This window comes from Haplochromis burtoni, unplaced genomic scaffold (assembly GCF_018398535.1).
Source record: "Haplochromis burtoni strain Fernald_Lab_line unplaced genomic scaffold, NCSU_Asbu1 Contig_94, whole genome shotgun sequence".
In the NCBI taxonomy this organism is placed as follows: domain Eukaryota; kingdom Metazoa; phylum Chordata; class Actinopteri; order Cichliformes; family Cichlidae; genus Haplochromis; species Haplochromis burtoni.
Window position 1 is genome coordinate 1,143,823 of NW_024582455.1, and position 18,720 is coordinate 1,162,542.

General features: G+C 38.4%; 1 protein-coding gene across 1 annotated transcript; it reads right to left on the bottom strand.

Annotated features, from left to right (window-relative positions):
• Positions 1-7,836: 7,836 nt before the first annotated feature.
• On the bottom strand, positions 7,837-10,736 carry LOC102292465 (lysophosphatidic acid receptor 6). The gene has a single exon (XM_005926616.3). The coding sequence runs from the start codon at positions 9,968-9,970 to the stop codon at positions 9,134-9,136; it is 837 nt and encodes a 278-aa protein (XP_005926678.1). The 5' UTR covers positions 9,971-10,736; the 3' UTR covers positions 7,837-9,133.
• Between the last annotated feature and the right edge of the window lie 7,984 nt (positions 10,737-18,720).

Below are 18,720 nucleotides of genomic sequence, written 5' to 3' on the forward strand. Positions count from 1 at the left end.
TTAATAAGAACTTTTTCAATTTTCCTGAGTAGCCTATCTCAAAAGGGATTTTTCTTCTTTTGGACCATCTCTGCTGGTTAAGGATTATTCTGGGAGGCAGAGGAAAATATTGCCTCCGTTATCTACGGGGGGTAAGAAACAGATGACAATGCTCTGATTTAAATCCACACAATCCAGTGATGAAATTAAATTTTGGTCTTCGTTTCACTGGAAAATGACCAAAGTGGTGTATAGCTTACAAGGGTGTGTGTACAAAGAGGTGACGGAGCAGAGCAGTGTCTTTCTAGATAGCATGCTTCGACTTTAACAACCCAAGGAATATGTTGCATAAAGAAGACTCGAGTGAACGGTTGGGTGACATAGGGGAAAAATATCAACAAAATGCATCACAGTAGGAAAATAAAGTGTTGAGTGATCATTTGCACCCAGAACAGCTTGAGTAAACACTGGGATTGATACTAAAATATACTCCCTTATTTGTTATTTTAATGATCATTCAAATCATTTTCATAGTCAAACCATTCACTGTGTACTCAGATGAAGGTGAGCTACATGAGCAACTTTACAGGCTAGCATAACAGAGACATCAGGACTCAGAGGGTTAAGCTTTTGCTACAGTTCATCACCTGTTCCTTTAATTTTTTGTTTCCTCTTTTTTGTCATTCATAGCTGAAAGAGAATCTATTACACTTTTTTAAATTTTCTGACTATACAGTTACATAGTCAGAAAATTCAGAACAGTACAAATGAAAGCTACATGAGCTAATCTCATGTAGCTGCCAATCAGCAGAAAGTTGGCTTAAAGGGAGGGGGAAGGAAAGTGAAGCGTCAGTTTCAGATGAATGATCAACTGAGGTGATGTGTTCTTTAAAGCTGCAATAGTAGAGTCCGAAAATAACAACATGGAGCTTCTAATCAGTCCCCTTTAAACACCTCTGAGGGTATATACTATAAGCTATTATATTCCACAAGGCTTTAAAGCTTAGGGACAGCTCTTCTCCAAATTATTAATCTGCAGACGCAAATACTATATCACAGAAAAGCAGGGCCCATAATAATGTAGCAAGGCAAGTCACCTGGCAAGATACGTCCTGAATGTGACAGAAGTTTCCATATCAGTAACTGAGCTGCATCAGGCAAAATACTTCAATTTTTTTCATCAGGGCTATTTTCAAAATTACAACCTGCTGCAAATGGCCAATTTTGTGAGAATCCCGTTTCTGCTCTCCAGGTTTTTGATGCTTTTTCATTATTGACACACATTATGCCCACCAGGCTACCGTATCTACCACCCTGGGAATAGTGAATTGGGAGCCATAATGCTAATGCGATATCACACCATGTCCGTCTGTCTGCTCAGAGTCCAGAGAAAACTTTCGCTCGCAACGCGCCCCGTCAGGCAATCTAACCCGGCCGAGCGGTTTTAATGTGCAATTCTGGTCGCCTCATGGAAGTATTTCACTTTTGGGAGATATTACCGGCTACTATATGATGATGGAAACCTTAGGAAGGATGACAATATTAGTTTACTATTGTGCAATAAATATATAATGTCAGAACGTAGCCCTTCCAGAACAAATGAAGCACCGGCAAGGATTTAAATAAAACACAATCTGGGTAATTCAGAGGAGAATGTTGATGTTACGTTTTCTTTTTTTTTTACTGATAGCTTTGTTTCATATTAATTTTCTTATCTTTGAATCTCAATCTGCTCTGAGTTAATTCCATATCTCTTTACTATGCACCGTCACCCTGACTGCAACAACTGACACTGAACACAGCGGAACACAATGAAGCTTTTGTGACTCAGCAGGCTTAATCAGCAATAACTTATTGTGTGGAACATTGTGGCCACTTACCAAAGATTTGTGAGTCATAGCCAGAATGCTACACACATAGGTGTGGCTAGCGGTCAAGCTTGTTCTCATGTGCCTTTGCTCTTGCATAAAGTTTAGATGCAGGACCGTGGCACACAAAGAAGACAGATGCATGTAGAACACTGACTTTAAACTTTCACTTTGCACACCCAGGAATTGTGCACAGACACACAGCTTTTTCCAGTAAATCAGGTCTGGCTGGAGATCCCTCTGTGCACAGCGAGTGTGACAGATAGAAAAGCACAGTCGTGCATCTTAATTTGATCATTTGCTGAACACATGGAGAGAATAGAAACAGCATCGTCTTCATTGCAGGAGCTAATGGTCCATTGTGCTGCTATTTGGAATATAATCATGGAGAGAAGTGAATGCCTTATTTGTGTGCATTTTTTTTAGTAGTCAGTTTCAGAGTTTGGACATTAGCTTGCGGGGGAATGTGTTGACAGTTAAAAATGTTTTATTTTCAAAATTTTGTAAAGCAGGTCCAAGCCAGACCCCAATGTCATTCCCATTGTTCTCCTGCCTGCTGAATGCTCTTAACCTCAGTATTCCATCCTATGACTGTGGGGACTCTCCCAGCATCTTGATCCTTCTCCCTCAGTTGAGAGATCATTTTTTCTCAAGTAATGACGCTCCCATGTTTCCTTTTGATCTTTTATACCATATCTCCACGTGCACAAAGCCTTTGCTTTACTCCATGTTTTGTTCTTCTTCTAAGCTCTGTGTATAGACTAATCACTCTACTGTCACGACATCACATCTCTCCATCTCCCTCCCCCTCCTCTCCCCTCTCACCCTCGCTGTCCAGTAAGTGTGTGTGTGTGTTTGACAAGAGTGCAATGCCTCGGCATGCTCCCACTGACAGCTGGCTGAGGCTGTAGGAGGAGGTGAGGACGGGGAAGGGTAGGCATGAGAGGCGGCTGAGAAAGGCAGAGAGATAGACCACCATCCCCCTGGCGTTTCCCCCCGGCTTTTTCTGAGGAAGTGTCGGTGGCGGCGCTTTGATGCCGCCTACATCATGCAGAGGTCTGAAGCTGTGAGAATGCCTTCTGGCCCCGTTTTGCCTTGTCTCACTGGCAGGAACTGGGCCAGAAGTTGTCATCTGCTCAAAGCCTTGCACATTTCTCAATCCCATTACTGAAAACTGTAAGAGAAAATATTGTTTCCTCTCCCGTCAGAAAAACCCAAACACTTAAATTTTATGTCTTTAACTCAGTCATTTTTACTTCTTCTTTAAACATTAAACTTGGTAAAAAAAAAACAAAACATTTTTTACTAGAACACAACAATACTAGACTAGGCTTTATTTTATTTTAGAGACCAAAATAAATCCCTCACATGCAGGTGCATTTTTGAAATATAAAAGCTTTTATTTGTACTGTTCTGAAGTTGCAGAATTGTGAGTAGACAATACAAGACTTTCAGGTTTTTCACTTTATTATTCAGGGCCACCATAGATATATATCACATTTATTCGTTACTTATTCTGAACAGCAGTTACAGGTGACTAAGCGTCACGTGTATGAGAGTTCAGTCCTTTCTCACGCACTGTAGCTCAGTCTCATTATTGCAATGCATCCAAAACCAATTCAGGTCATCTTGATTTCCTCTAAAATGAACATGAAAAAAGAAAAAGAGGTTCCTTTTTTTTTAAAGCATGAGTGATACTACAAAGAATACTCTTGCCTGTAAAGATTTGAGTATGTTGAATAAAATTGTATTTATTCAACATGCTTCACACAGAAGAAAAAAAGCTGAAAGGTAGGTGATGAAATGAAAACGTCCTTTTTAAACTTTTTAACAAATAAGAACCTAAACAAAAAATTTTCACATGATAACAATAGGGCTGCCACAAACGATTATTTTGAGAGTCGACTAATCACCGATTATTTTTGCGATTAGGTTTGAAAACGATTTGCCGGGAGTCCGGTGTTCTAACGGGCTCTAGTGAGCCTTGCCCCCGGCTAGCTATCGAGCTAGTGGGTAACAGACGTCTCCGAAAACGTCGGAGCGCTTTTGAAAATGTGTGGTGTCTTGATAAACTGAGCAGATATTTGACGTTTACACAGCTACATTCTCACCTGAAATATGTTAAACGTTTATTTTGTGACCCAGAAAGAATAATAAGAGTAATATTAAAACTAACTAGCTGCCACCGTTGTTGGAAACTGACCTGGGCTGGACTATGAATTCTGGGACAGAGCTACTTCTTCTTCGGGGTTTAACGGCAGCTGGCATCCTTGTACATGCAGTGCTGCCATCTTCTGTTTCAGTCCGTTATTACACTCTTAATCCTACTACTTATTCCTGCGGCTGTTGTGATCTTACAAAGCTTCAAACGACGCGTCGACTATTAAATCGGTCGTCGACGATTTTGATAGTCGACGTAATCGTGACTAGTTGACTACTCATGGCAGCCCTAGATAACAATATCCTTTCATTCTCTGCAGTGCACATTACACCTCATACAGTCATGTGAAAAAGAAAGTACAAACTCTATCAAGTCAAATGGTTCACATATCACAACATAATAAAGCAAATAATAATAATTAGTTCTTATCAGTTTCTAAAATTATTTAAGTACACACTCAGATGAACATTAGACACATTACACCATGCCATTTACTGAAAAAGAGCCAGAATGCAGAAGCAGAAGAACTATGTGCATCCTGTAATTCAACAGTGTAGAGACACTTTTATGAAGTAACTGTTTTCAGTCTGACTTTATCAGACTCTCACATCATTGTGGTTGAATTGTGGTCGACTCTTAATGCATTTGTTAATGCACAGCTCTCTTAAAGATACAGCGAGAAATTATTTAGTTATTTATTAGTGTATTATTGTGTCTCACAACAAATTGATGCATTCTCATAAGCAGAATTATTCCAATAAAAATAGGAAGGAGCGGGTGCTGGTTTGTGGGAAGCCTCATCTCCTGAACTCAAGTCAGGCCTCTAAAACACGAAAATGTGAATGAATGTGCGTATTTATACTATACAATACTACAATTCTACTACGCAATTAGTTATTGTCAGTAGATCCGATAAAGCAGTAGTCCCCAACCTTTTTTGCTTATGTTCGACAATATTTTCACAGACTGGCCTTTTAGGTGTCGTGGATAAATACAACAAAAATAAAACCAGTACCGGTACCAAAAAAAAGACTTATTCATAACACATGGGAAAAGACCCAGGGAAACTGAGTTAATGATAAAAACAATTAAAAAAAATAACAATAAAAACCACTAAAAACCCCTGAAAACCACAAATTTCACACCCGAGCCTCAACTTTCGCAGCCTGGTACCAAATGACTCCGATCCGTGGCACGGGGGTTGGGGCCTGCTAAGATAAAGGATTGCTTACACTTGGCACTGCTGCTGCGCTTGAATTAGAAGGGAATAAAAAAAAAACCTTAAAAATCTCAAAACTCAGTTGACTGTAATCTACAATTTACTCACATCTAGTGGTGAGATTCTACACACTGCACCTATAAAGTCCTACCAAACCACTTCAGCACTTGACCGAGCTGATAGGTTTGTAGCTTGAACCTATTCGCTGGACAATCAACAATACAAAACCTAACACGAGCCACCTATTATTTTTCAGTCATTCTGGTGCATATGTCACATGTCGAGGTTGGCCCAAGCTTCAGCTGTACTTGTGCTTGACAGTTGGTGTTTGTGCTGATATGGTGTGTTTGCTTTTCACCAAATGTTGCACCATGCATTTGGGCCACACAGTTCTATTTTCATCTTATCTGTCCAAAGGAGAAGTGAGACCTGTGTTTCAGAAGTCTTGTGGTTTGTTCACTAAGCCATGCTGCCATGTTCTTTTCAGAAAGTAGAGGCTTTGTCCTGGCAGCCCTTCCAAAGAAGGCGTACTTGTTCAGTCTTTTTCTAATTGTGCTGTCATGAACTGTTTAAGGTTTAGCCAAAAGAGTGACTGATACAATAAAATGACTTACAACACAGAGAATAGGGTCTAGTGCTTTAGCGATTGAGAACCTTGTAAAATGGGATTTTCCCCCTGACTGTTGTGACACAGAAAAGAAAAACATTTAACTTGATTGGATGGAGCCACTTCCTGCACATGCAAGGACGATAGCCATTTGTCTGCTCATTGCTGTTTTGGTAGCTCTGCATTTCTTTTTGTCTCTTCCTCCTTTCTGCCCCCCTTTGCTTGGTTTTTGGCTCTTTGTTCTGCGTGACTCTCCACAGTCACTAAAGCTGCTGCTGTCTTTGAATAGTAGTCCTCCTCTGGTCCAAGGGAGACTTGGCTGCAGCACAGCAGGCTTGTTTGTGGGCCTTGGCAGGAGAGGCTTGCAGACCTGAATGTAACTACTTAGGGTCTTTTTTTATGGCATGAATGTGTTTGTGCTGTTGTGTGTGTGTGATATGTGATAGAGAAACAAACAGCGGAATTTGTGTGTTTGCGTTTGTGTGTGGTGTGTATGTGTCTAAGTGTGTGTGTATGTGTGGTCTGTCTGTGTGTATTCATGGTGTGTATGTGTGGTGTGTGCATATGTGTGTCTGTGTGTGTATGTGTGGTGTATATGTGTGTGCGTCTGTGGTTTTCTGGTTGTTGTTTTTTTTTCTTTTACCTTGGGGGTGGAGGGTCAGCTGACCGTGACCAGACTTTGCACACACATTCATGCCCCAGTCAGAGCCTCCCATCCCTCCAGATCTGGTGTATCAGCCACTTACAGATGGAGAGCTTCAAATAAACATGAACAACCTTGATTTAGACATATACAAGGGGGGAAAAACGAACCCAAAAGAAACTCCAAAATACACCTTAATTCTGGGACAAACCAATCAATCATCACCCCTATGGAAAGCAATGATATGTTCCATTTAGAAAACACATATTTTTGTGACTATTATTCATTTAATTTGACAATATTTAAAGAAGAAACAAAAGTAAGAAAAGAAAGAAAGGCTGTAAAAATTGATTGAAAAAAGACTGTTTGATTTTGTAGAACTACCAGAGAAGTTAATAAAAAATGAAAGAAGACAAATAAGAGCAGATGTTTTATGAACCATAAGACGTTTTATAAAAGCAGTACAGGTTGCTTATGTACGATAGCACTTTCCATTCAGCTTCTCAGTTTGCATTTGCTGGTAGAGGTTACACACGAAATTGACATTAAACGTGAGCTACGCAGAGGATGGAACTTCCTGAAAGCAGGTTTTCAACAGACAAAAGATGAATAATTATAAACTATGAGAAAATTAATAACTGATATGTGGCCTGCTGCAGACAAAGAGGTTTGAATGGCAATTTAACAAATTTAACAAAAGACATAAATATCTCTTTCTATTTTTTATTTTTGTTTATTTTACCACTGACTCAACAAAGAGAGCCTATGTAATAAAGACGAATTCAACCACAGTTAAAGCAAACATGAAAGCACGCATCTAAAGCATCTAAATGGCACAGGATGAACACACCGTGTAGAGAGTGGTTTTTGAGGTTTGGTGTTTTTCCATTACTAACCTAGTTACAAAGACAAATAACCGTTTAAGGTTAGCTGATGCTAGGTACAGATGACCGTGTAGTGAGTTTTGAATAACTTCAATTGTGCTTTATGTCTGGATTGTTTCACACCCAGAGCCTTTTTGGATTGTTTGCTACAAGCGTAGAGAGCTACCCGTCTCTTTGCCAAAACTCATAGGAGTCATACACAGCAAAATCTCCAGTGTTAAATTAACACTTTTGACAGTGTGATATGTTTAAAAGTAACCTAGTCAGTTTTGAAGATTAACAAAGACTAACACTGAGCAGTGCTGATTTTCTAACACTGGAATATTTCTAACATTTTGAGTTATTTTCCAGTGTTAGAAAATCAGCACTGCTCAGTGTTAGTCTTTGTTAATCTTCAAAACTGACTAGGTTACTTTTAAACATATAACACTGTCAAAAGTGTTAATTTAACACTCAACAGTGTTGTATTTAACACTCAGAGGTGTGGACCCATATAGACACTCTCTAGTGTTAATTTAACACTGGAGATTTTGCTGTGTAGGACTGGAGTGCTGCTGGCCTCCGTACTAAGATGCTGACAAAAAAGCACAACAGCCTCAGCTGCATTGAAGGATTTATACCCAAAGACACACACTTGACTTGCCAAATGATTATAAAGGTAATCAAAAGAAGGTCTTATCACAAAAATAAAAATGCCCCGTTTTCATATCTGCTGCGTATATAAAGGAATGACAGTAAATACCAGGGATAGTTGACATCGCTTCATTGAAAGCGCCAGCAACTGTGTGCTCACCTGGAGATGTCCTGCATGCAGGTTCCTGACATGCCTGTCACACATGTCCATCCCATCTTAACTTGGAGCTTGATCGTAAAAATATCCTGTCAGTAGTCAGCTTTAGAGCATGATTTGAACAATAAATCAAAAAAAAAAAATGAAAAACTAAAAAAACAAGGGGTGCTGTTTTAGCGCTAGAATGAATTAATATTCGCACCTGTATCTAGAAAAAAAATTATATACATCAAATGATACCAGAAGTAAAGATTTTTTTTCTTCCATATCAGATATAATAAACATGATAATTTAGTGCAACTTAGAACATCTGAGTGATTTTGCCTGCAAGCAATTCAGGCAGTTCACGGTGATCATTTATATTTCTATGTGTAAATTTTAGCTCTCATGCACAGCTGTCACTTTCTGCAACAGCAGCAGCTGCACCAATCCTTACAGCCTCAAAAAAGTTCATTCTGATGCCGTCAAAGGCATGCATCAATTTAAGTAATTTCCACTCAATCTTAGGGAAAAAACGCAGGTTTGAGAGTTGCTAACATAGTCAGTGAGGTTCATGACAGCTTGTAAAGCATTTGTGATTGAACTGTTTTGAAAACCTAAAACAGTAAAAAGCCGCTTTGCACATCTATTTCACATAATGACTCAAGACAAGCCAACACAGTGATGCAAACAGACTCTGGCATAATCTCTGACTTGCCAAGTATTTAATATTTATATATTTAAGAGCAACATTTAGAGCAAACTTTGTCTGATGGAACTAACAAAAGTTGTTAATTTTGGTACTTATTACACATTAGTTTACATTTCCAAGGCAACAGGAGAGCTTATACACTGTAAAAACAAAAACAATGCAAAACTAGATAGCTAGATAAATGACATGCAGAACTGGCCTTCTTAAATACTGATATTCATTTCCCCTTACAACCTTACTGTGAAACATTCTCACAAGAAACTGGGAAATCTGACTGGTCATGTTCGATGACTATTCAGTAGACCTGTCTGTGTCCTCTTTTTTCTTCCAGAAACCATCAAATGAGAAGTAATACAACAGTGGATCCAGACAGCAGTTCACACTGGCAAGACAATTCAGAGCCCGTTTATTATCAAAGAAAACAGTCAAGGACACGGGCAAGAAAAATATACTGAACATCAACAAGTTCATGGCAAAAATCAGCATGACGTTCACTCTGTTGTTGATCCTTGTGCTGATATTCAAATGTCTGTTTAGAGTCAAAGACACCAGAACTGTGGACACAATGTTGATGAACAGCAGGGTGAAGAGTAACACAAGCTGAAAATACGCTATTGGAGGAAAGAAGTCCTTCTTGTCATCAAAACAAGTGGAAACATTCGAAGTGTTGTTTTTCAAATAATTTAAAAGGTTCAGACTCTCTGGGATATTCACCATCACCACAATCAGCCAGACGAGCACAGCTCCTTTTGTGGCGTTGGACGAGGACCGAAGTTGGCGTGACTTCAGAGGGTAGACTACAGCCAGCAGCCGGTCGATGCTGATGAAGGTGATGAAGACTGCGCTGGAGCGGATGTTGTTGCGAAAAAGCATTGTGAGCCATACGCACGCCATGTTTCCCAGAGGCCATTTGTGTGTAGCATAAAAGTAGACCTTCATTGGTAAGGAGATGATGAGCAGGAGGTCTGAGATCACCAGGTTGATCATGAAGACAGCGTTGGGTGATTTGCGGCCGTGGTGGCGAAGAAGAATCCATAGCGACAGAGCGTTGAGAGGCAGTCCAAGCGTTATAACAGATCCATAAACTACGGCGTACACCGTGTCAGCTTCTGTTCCATTTCGTGCCATTTTGAGCCACGTTGATTTCGTGCATGTTTTGCGTGAGTGTGAAATGTAGAAGTGGGGGAAGTGACTGTATGAGTGTTAGAAACCGCAAGACACACCTCCCTGCAAATCACAAGTGCCAAAAACAGTGTGAAAAAAAAAAGTTCCAACAGTGCTGAAGTAGCAGAGAAAGCTGAAACAGGAAGTAACCGTATGAGAATGAAAGAGTTGTGTGGAACTAGTTCAGCGTGGGAGCCTAAAGTTGAAAGAAAAAAAAAGTTACAATTTCTTTTTTTCCTTTATGTAAAACTATAAATGTTCTCTGTGGATTATTTCAGGAATCCACAATCCTGTTTGTTTACACTTAGCTCCTTTCTGTGATAAAGTGTCATTAAAGATTTTAGTAACTGGTGGATTTTAATTTTTGATCGAAAAACAATAAAAGAATTCAAGAAATTTTACATCTGTTTTACAGGGAAATCAGAATTTTGTTTGAGTTCAAATCTGATTATCTGAAAAATATATTTTTAGTGCCTCACTGTTTAATCCAGTCTTCCTCTGCACAGAAATTGAAAATGTGTTCAAAACGTTACCCATCTTATTCCAGCATGTTGACATGCTCAGAACAAACTTGCTTGCTTCTTGTACAGGATGAAATCTATTCACTGGGAGGCGTCCACTTTCAGTGAAGGCAAAACTTCCCCATACTTGAATATTCCAGCTACTATGTTTCTCTTTGGGTGTTGCATACTACAGTGTTATGCACCACAATGTCACATTCTCACACCCGTTCTTCTGTTCTGATATCTAACATGGATTTACTAGCAAATAAGATTAAATAATTCTATGAAAATAAATTTGTTGCAGCATGTGAGACTTTCTTCTTCTCTGTGATGTGACAAAAAGAAAACGTGGCCATGAATTTTGGTTTTGTTTAAGTTTTTGATTGATTACAGTGTTCTGAAACACTTTGCGTGCCTTTGATGGCGTTGTCGTTTTTTTCATCTTAGTGAACATATCAATGCATCGAGATTATAATGTTATCCCTTTATGGTTGCATTTTTGTGATTTGGATACAGCTATTTAAGTTTTAACACTTAAATAGCTGTAAACTTACAGTACAGCCTAAACAGGTGCACATTAGCCAAATGAACACAAGTGTCAGTGGACTTTTTATCTTTCAGAGGAAGTTCTTTTTCTGCTTTCACAGTGCACAGTACAAGGAGGGTTTTTTTAGCTCATACTTTACAGTAGGGTCTTTCTAGCAAAAGAGGAACCTTTGAGTGACACAGGTGTATGCAGACGGGTTCAGACATAAGAAGTATACAGTTAGATTCATAAGCTTTAGGGCAATGATACGTTTTTGCTTCTCTGCACCGTTGCAGTGTGAGTCAAACAATCAAGATGTGATCATAGGAAAAAAAATGAATGTAATTCATGAACAATTGATGCCATACTTTTGTTAAATTCCTTCAATTAAACCTGAAGGTCTGTGCTTTAATCCCATGATTTAAAATCCAGTGTTGTGCTGTGAAAATGTAGCTGATTTCTTAGTCTTTTTTTATATATTTGTCACACTTACAGACTTCAGATCAAACAAATTTTATTATTGGACAGTGCTAACTCAAATAAATACAAAATGCAGCTTTTTAAAACGATTTCATTTATTAAGGTAAGCAGGCCAAAAGATCTCAAAAAGACATTGATCAGACTGGAAATGGTTCCAAAGCCATTTCTAAGGTTCGACACTCCACCACAGCAACAGCCATTGTGCTCAAATGGCGAAAACTTGAAACAATAGTGAAATTTTCTTGGGTTACTGCAAAATTACTCCAAGAGCGCAACAATGAAAAGAAAAAACACCCCAGAATAACATCTAGATAAATGCAGGCCTCACATGTTCTCAGGTAAGGTGTGAGTGCATGATTCAATAAGAAAGAGTTCTAAAGACAAAACCACTGCTGACCAAAAAAAAGGTTTCGTCTCACATTTGCCAAAAATACATCTTGATTAACCCCAAAACTTTAACTATTCTGTGAGCTGACCAGTTGTGCCTGCATTTGTGTTTTAGTGTGTGCGCGCCTGTGGGTGCTGCTACACCCACTGCACTTTACAATTACAAAATGGTAACACAGGAAACAACACAAGTCGTTGGATGTTTTAGGTGATAGAAACTGTACATCAAAACTATCTTAATAAGGAAACGTGAAAAGAGACTGAACTACAGAATGCCACTCTTGGTCATTGCCAACACTTCAGATAATGGAATTTGAGCAAATCATTGTTATTATTAAAGTTGTAAATAAACAAGAACACAAAGAAAAAAAACTGCACAGTGTCTGCTGCAAGGAGGTGCAAGGAACAGAAAGGCTTACCGATGGTGATAACAGCTTCGTATTCAGCAGCCCTATTGAGGTTGATGCAGTCACTGCCAGAAGCACAAATGCACATGAGGTTTGGTTTTGTACAGTTGTGTCTGGTGACTTGAAAGGCACGCAATGTCAATGAATCATTTTCTCCCACCACCAAATGATCTTAATCAGCACAACAAAACAGCGAAACAACTTGCCCACACTCAGGCATAGCATACGTAGCACGAAGTTTGATTGTGCCTTCAAAATACTACGTATCCTGTCAGCTAGTTTAATTTAAAACCATATTCTCGAGCTAGCTTCAAGAAACAATATGCGTGTGAAGTTTGACATATGTCTCTTCAGTTCCTCAATTCATATGGGCACTGAGGCACATTCGAGAGGTAACTCTAACTCTTATAAAGTGACTGGTCTGGCTCTTCTCCCAGGTTCAAACCAAAAGTTTATCATTTTTTCTCTTTATCTGAATCAGAGGCGGAGCCAGACATTTGAAACACCCGGGGCTTAGCCCTAAAGGGTAGTATGCATGTGGGATTTTTTTTTTTTTTTTGGGGGGGGGGGTTTAGAAATGACTGAAAGATTAATAGGCTCTGTTTTGAGTTTTGTTCGATAATGAATGACTTCATATAGGGAAAAATATATATCACATATACAGGACACCTTAAACTAGTTTTTTAATTAAGCAGCAAGGCAGAACAAGGTCAGGGCTGTATCAAGACACGTGGACTAAACCCCAATTCAACCAGACCCAGAACTGATCCGGAATTAAAGCAGGACTACAAGAGTTCAAAATCAGGACTACTTAGGACTTAATCAAGACAGAACCAGAATCAGAACTAGATGATAGTAGCACTAAAAATCATCATAGACCTGCACTACAATTATTTTTTTAATTCTACCAAAGTCCACTATTTAGATTGAGAAAAGTTTATATAATTATTTAGCCTTGTTGTGCAAACAAGCCTGCATAACTTAATAAATATAGAATTTGAAAAAATAACAAACCTAAAAAGAAACACTAGGTACGAGATACACGAGTACCTATGATACGGTGATACTTTTGATAAACAACCATTTGACTAACATGTGTGTCTCACCTGCTCTTGTTCCATCTGCTCTGTCCTCATTCTCTCTCTCCCTCTCTGTTCCTCTCTCTCCGTCTTTGTGCTGACAATCATCAAATATACAGTTGAAACCACATATTTATGTAGTCTTCAGATCAAAACACAAACACTTTTTTAATTGTAAGATCAAATCAGACTAAATGTTTATTTTTTTAGATTGATAAATATAAAAAACATATTTGTTAACTTTAAGGGTAAAGAGAGAAACTATCTGTATTTCTTAATTGCAAATGGCACCAAATTGTATTCAAACTTGAGCCACATTTATGGAGCTCCACAGTTCTTTTCCTGGTATTTTGGTTGACATCTCTTGATTTCAAAGAAACAGGCTCTGTGTTTTGCCTTATATGCATCCACAGGTGTGCCACCAATTTACTCACATGGACTCTACTAACCTATCAGAAGCTTCTTCAGCTCAGAATGGAATCGTCTGCAGTTTCTTATTAATTAACAATAAACTTAGTGTATATGTAATCCTAAATGTGATCAAAGTGATAAAAAATAGACAGCTTGGTCTCTTTATTCTGACATTAAACTAATTCAAAAGATATTTCAATATTTATCTAAAACAAAAGTTTACTCTAAATTGATGTTGTACAGTAAAAATGTTTTCTCCCTAAAGTGTATGTAAATATCTGGTTATAAATGTGAATATCCTGCTGTGTACTGAAACCCCTCTTGTTTTGCATAGAAATATACTGAACAACATACAAAGCATAATATATGAAATAACATTTACCTGAGTTTTTTCTTTGAAAGAAGCCTCTAATGTCCATTCTTATATTTCAGTACATAACTGAAACCGATTTAGTCGGGGAGGGTAAGAACTGAAAATATGAAATAAACACATGTAAGCTAAGACTCTTAAAAAAATAGCATTTGTTCGCTTTTCATTTCGCCGTTTGTTGATTCACTTCAAGAGCAAGTAACGTAATATGGGTCAAGTGATCAGTTTGATATCAATCTTTCGTGATTCACCGTCATATTTACATTATTTGTACGGTACGAATGATTTGCTTTGGTACCTGGTCAAACTTAAGCTCTCCTTAGTATGGCTGGCTCAGTTTCTCCAACAGCGCACTCACAGGCGGCAGCTGCCCCGCCCCCTCGCTCAGTCGCTTAGTGCCTGAGCTCGGATCATACCAATATCAGGGGGGATTCACGCACAGTCGTAAATTCCCACAGTGTGCACTATGTGCTTCGAATATTGTGTGTACTTTTTCTTTTATACAGTTGTCAGCCAGACATCTAACTATGAAAAAATTACACTCCAAAAGACCCCGGGCTTCTGACAAAACAACCCGGGCTTAAGCCCAGTAAGCCACCCCCAGGCTCCGCCCCTGATCTGAATTGATTTACAATCAGTCTGTAGCAGTGACTTAATTTTCATCCAAATGGCTACTTTGCTATAATTTTAAATGATAATTGATTCATTTGAATTTTTTAATATTCAAGCGGTCAAACAGTGCTTCGCTTGCTTGTACTGGTTGCTGATTAGTGGCATACAGACATGTGAAAAAGACTGTATGCAGTTTTCTGTAAAACTAAACTGACTTACTGGTTCCATAAGAATTAAGAGGTTACCTAGCTGCTACTAATCGAATGCATCTGATTAATCGATCATCAGCAAGCGTTGGCAGTTTGCTGGTCTGAATGATCGAATGCCACAATATTATTAGTGGAAGACTCCGCAAATGCATCTCATGGTCAGAGAAATTAAAAAGAAAGCCTCCCTAGAGCTTCATGTCAGGCGCTACAGGCCTGAGTTAGCATGTAACTGTTAATCATGACAGCACTATCAGAAAAAGAAAAAGAAAGATTGTCAGGAAAAAACCTCCTCTCTATAAAAAGCACATGCAGCGCAGCTCAGGTTTGCATCTAAACAAACCACAAAACCTTTTTTTAGGTATAATGCACAGCACTGTGTTTGGTGATAACCAAAATACACAGCACAACAGCACAAACATGTCAGACCAATGTGCTGTCAGATTTGTAGCTACAATGGGTTTTTTTTTAAATGTCGCTCCACTTCTTAAAAAAACAACAAAAAAACAATCTGACTTTTTTTTACAAGGTACATCCAAACCCACAGGCATCAGGTAGATTTGCATAAAGACAGAAATGATGGGAACCTGGCTCTTCACAAAAAATCAACCACCACCTCTAAGACAAACTGACATTTTTAATTCTTTTAAGGCAATAGATTGTTCAACTATGAATCATATGTGTGAGAAAGATGTAATCATTTAAGGGTTGTCACAGAGTGGTACGTTATCTGTAGTTCTGTTATGTTTCAGTTTCAAGTCACAGCTGAAGAACAAAATGTTCAAAATGTGACTGCACAGCATACATGATCATTCATTCTCTCTCGTGCAGATACTGGACTGCGTAAATAAAGCATTAATATAGTCGAGCGGTATACTTGAAAACTGCCTGGAAAGTGAAATACTAATAATAATCAAACTTCACCTTATCACCCGAACTTCAATTTACCACTTATGGTTTTCCCTCAAACTCTCTCAGCTATAACCTTTTGGAAGATTGAAATCAAAATGGCTACTGCAATGACAGCAATTATGTGATTTCATCTGACTCGCACACTTAAATAAAAGGAGTAATAGGCCAACTAACTCATCAATGCATGCAGGGCACAAGAGCATCTAAATTGATTTCTGTGGAAAAGCACGAATGCCATTTTCTCTGGGCTCTAATGTGTGAGAAACTTGAGCACTGCCTAGGACAGGTAATCTTTGTTATTAGAGTCTTGGTTAAAATACATTGATTTAAAATGCTGGCCCTGCATTCATAGCAAGATGGACTGTGAGTGTTAGCAGAAAGTCAGATACTTGGGTCTTTACAAGGAGTAAAAGAAGTCAGTTAACTACTACTTCTAATAATAATAATAATTTCTGCTCTTTACTGAACAAAAATACATTATTCGTGTAAGTTTGTTTTGAGTAAGGAAGAATAACAGGAATGAACAAGTGATTTTCAAAAGGTCAGCAATATATTAAGTATATATGAACTATATACTATTAACGGCTGCTTATTTGATCTACATTTTTTATAAACAAAACTGATCAAAAATGAATCACTACTCTTAAATTACTACCTAATAAGCACCAAGCAGCAAAAAAAAAGCCAGAGACTCCTGGAGACATTAGATTAAACCAGACTGCAAGGATAAATATTGAATTCTGACCAAGAAAGAAAATGCTAATGTTATGTACACAACAGCAATACGCATCTTAAGGCCAGAGTGGCAAACGTGTTGTACACTCTGACTGGGTGTTTTATTTGAACTTAGCACTGTTACTTAGCACTAAATATGCACTCTCTGTGTCTGTGCAATGCAATCATGCAGTCTTTAGCTGCACCTTTCTAATCAGGCTAGTTAGCGTTAAGCGATAACTTGGCACTCCACCCTGTCATGCTAATGTGAGCAATTCTGTCTCCAAAACAAAAGATGGCAAGATACAAATGTTAAAATCAAGGCTCTTACATGTGACTTTACAATCTAATTTATGACATCACAGTGGGTACATTCATTTTTCAACTATGAAAATTAGCTGGTCAGATTGAACTATAGCTAGCTTGATAGCCGTATAATCATTTTTGGTTTATCTAAAAGTGCATACAGTGAAGGCAGTATATCATTCAGTGCTTTTCCTGTTGAAAATTTTAAGAAAAGCTGGTATAATTTTATCTGATAAATAAGGAAGCACCTTCTTCCTTTCGTGCCTTCTCTTTTGTAGACTTTCTGATAACACCCACACCCACAACTGCAACCGCTCTCTCATCGTTTAACCTTTAAGCTGCTTTAGTTGCTTAGACATCCTTCTTTGTTCTTGTTCTTTTTAAGCCTTACTTTTTGCAAAAAGCAATCCAACTGGCCATGAGTCAGCTTTTGTCTTTGGCAGGTAGGCAAGTGTAGATTTTATGATGAAGGACTATATAAATTTAGCTACTACAGCAAATGTTTGGCTCCATTCTCTGTGTTGCTTCATTCTGACTTGTTAACCTCTGTTCACTATCAGAATATTTGTATCAAAAGTAATTTGGATGATCAGAAAAGTAGAAACAGCAATGGATAAGTGGCTAAAGTGAAGATATTCAATAAGTGCTGATTCACTTTCCCAACATGCTACATATGGGCACAAGGAGAGCTGGGATTACAGGATGGGTTGACTGCCTCTATCTCTAATGAAATCACCGGTCCATTTTTGGGCAGTGTGGTTAAAGTGCCATTCTCCCACACCAGGGAGGGTGGAAATACAGCCACTTCTGTGCTCACTTCATTAAAATTTCCATTTCTTGAACAGCAGGTGTCACAATGAGCCCTGCTCTCATGACCTGCAGAGGCGATGCATGTCTCTGGTAGCTTGAAAATGACTGAACACTGACCCATAGAGCTAAGTGTTTGAAGTGAAGGTTGCAATGAATGCATACAAATTCTTTTTATTCTTTTTTGTTGCTTCAGTCAAATATTTACAGCCATTGCAAATACAGAAAGTCAATATTGCTGTCAAGCTCGAGCCTGTATAAGAACCTTGGATTTGAAAAGATTATACGCTTTAGACAATTTCTCTGCCATTTCCAGCTGGGGCAAGGCAATTAACCCACTTCATATGTTTCATCTGAGGCCAAAAAAAACAAAATAAGTTAATCTGTCCCAAGGTGCAGGGACGTTGCTATTAGTCCCAAGCAATGAGAGGAAGTTGTAAAATCAAGCTCAAATGGTGCTTTATTGCCTTCCCTTTTCCAATTAGTGCCTGCCATCTTAAATCTTAACAGGCTCAGAAAGTATGGCCTGATTACCTATGCAAATGAGCGGGAAGCTATAATAAAGCTGTCAACAGAAATAAACGGGTTTAACATAGGAGAGCGTTGCAATCGTGAGCATTGCCGCTGGGCTAAACAAAGAACGACAACATTCCCAAGACACTTTAAGTTGCAACAAGACAAATTGATTAGTGTTTATAACTGTACCTTTGGGCGGAACTTTGGCCAAGATTTTAGTTTCTCCTCATGAATTTCCTCTTTGTATTTGAAAAAGAACTATGTAAATTGCTACTGTAGCCAAAAAGAAGAAACACAGTTGGAATATCTAATTAGCTTTTCACTTATAGTTTACTCACTTCTGACTTATCTAGGAACACTCTATAAATGGTAAGTGCAGACAAGTCTTCCATGGAAACTATGAGTAACTGTGGCAATCTGCCCATGATCAAAACAATCACAAGGTTTTTGGTGTTTTTTATGTTTTATTCTAAAGCTC

Coding starts and splice junctions, on each gene's coding strand:
- LOC102292465 (XM_005926616.3), bottom strand. CDS start 9,970: ATGGCACGAAATGGAACAGAAGCTGACACGGTGTACGCCGTAGTTTAT.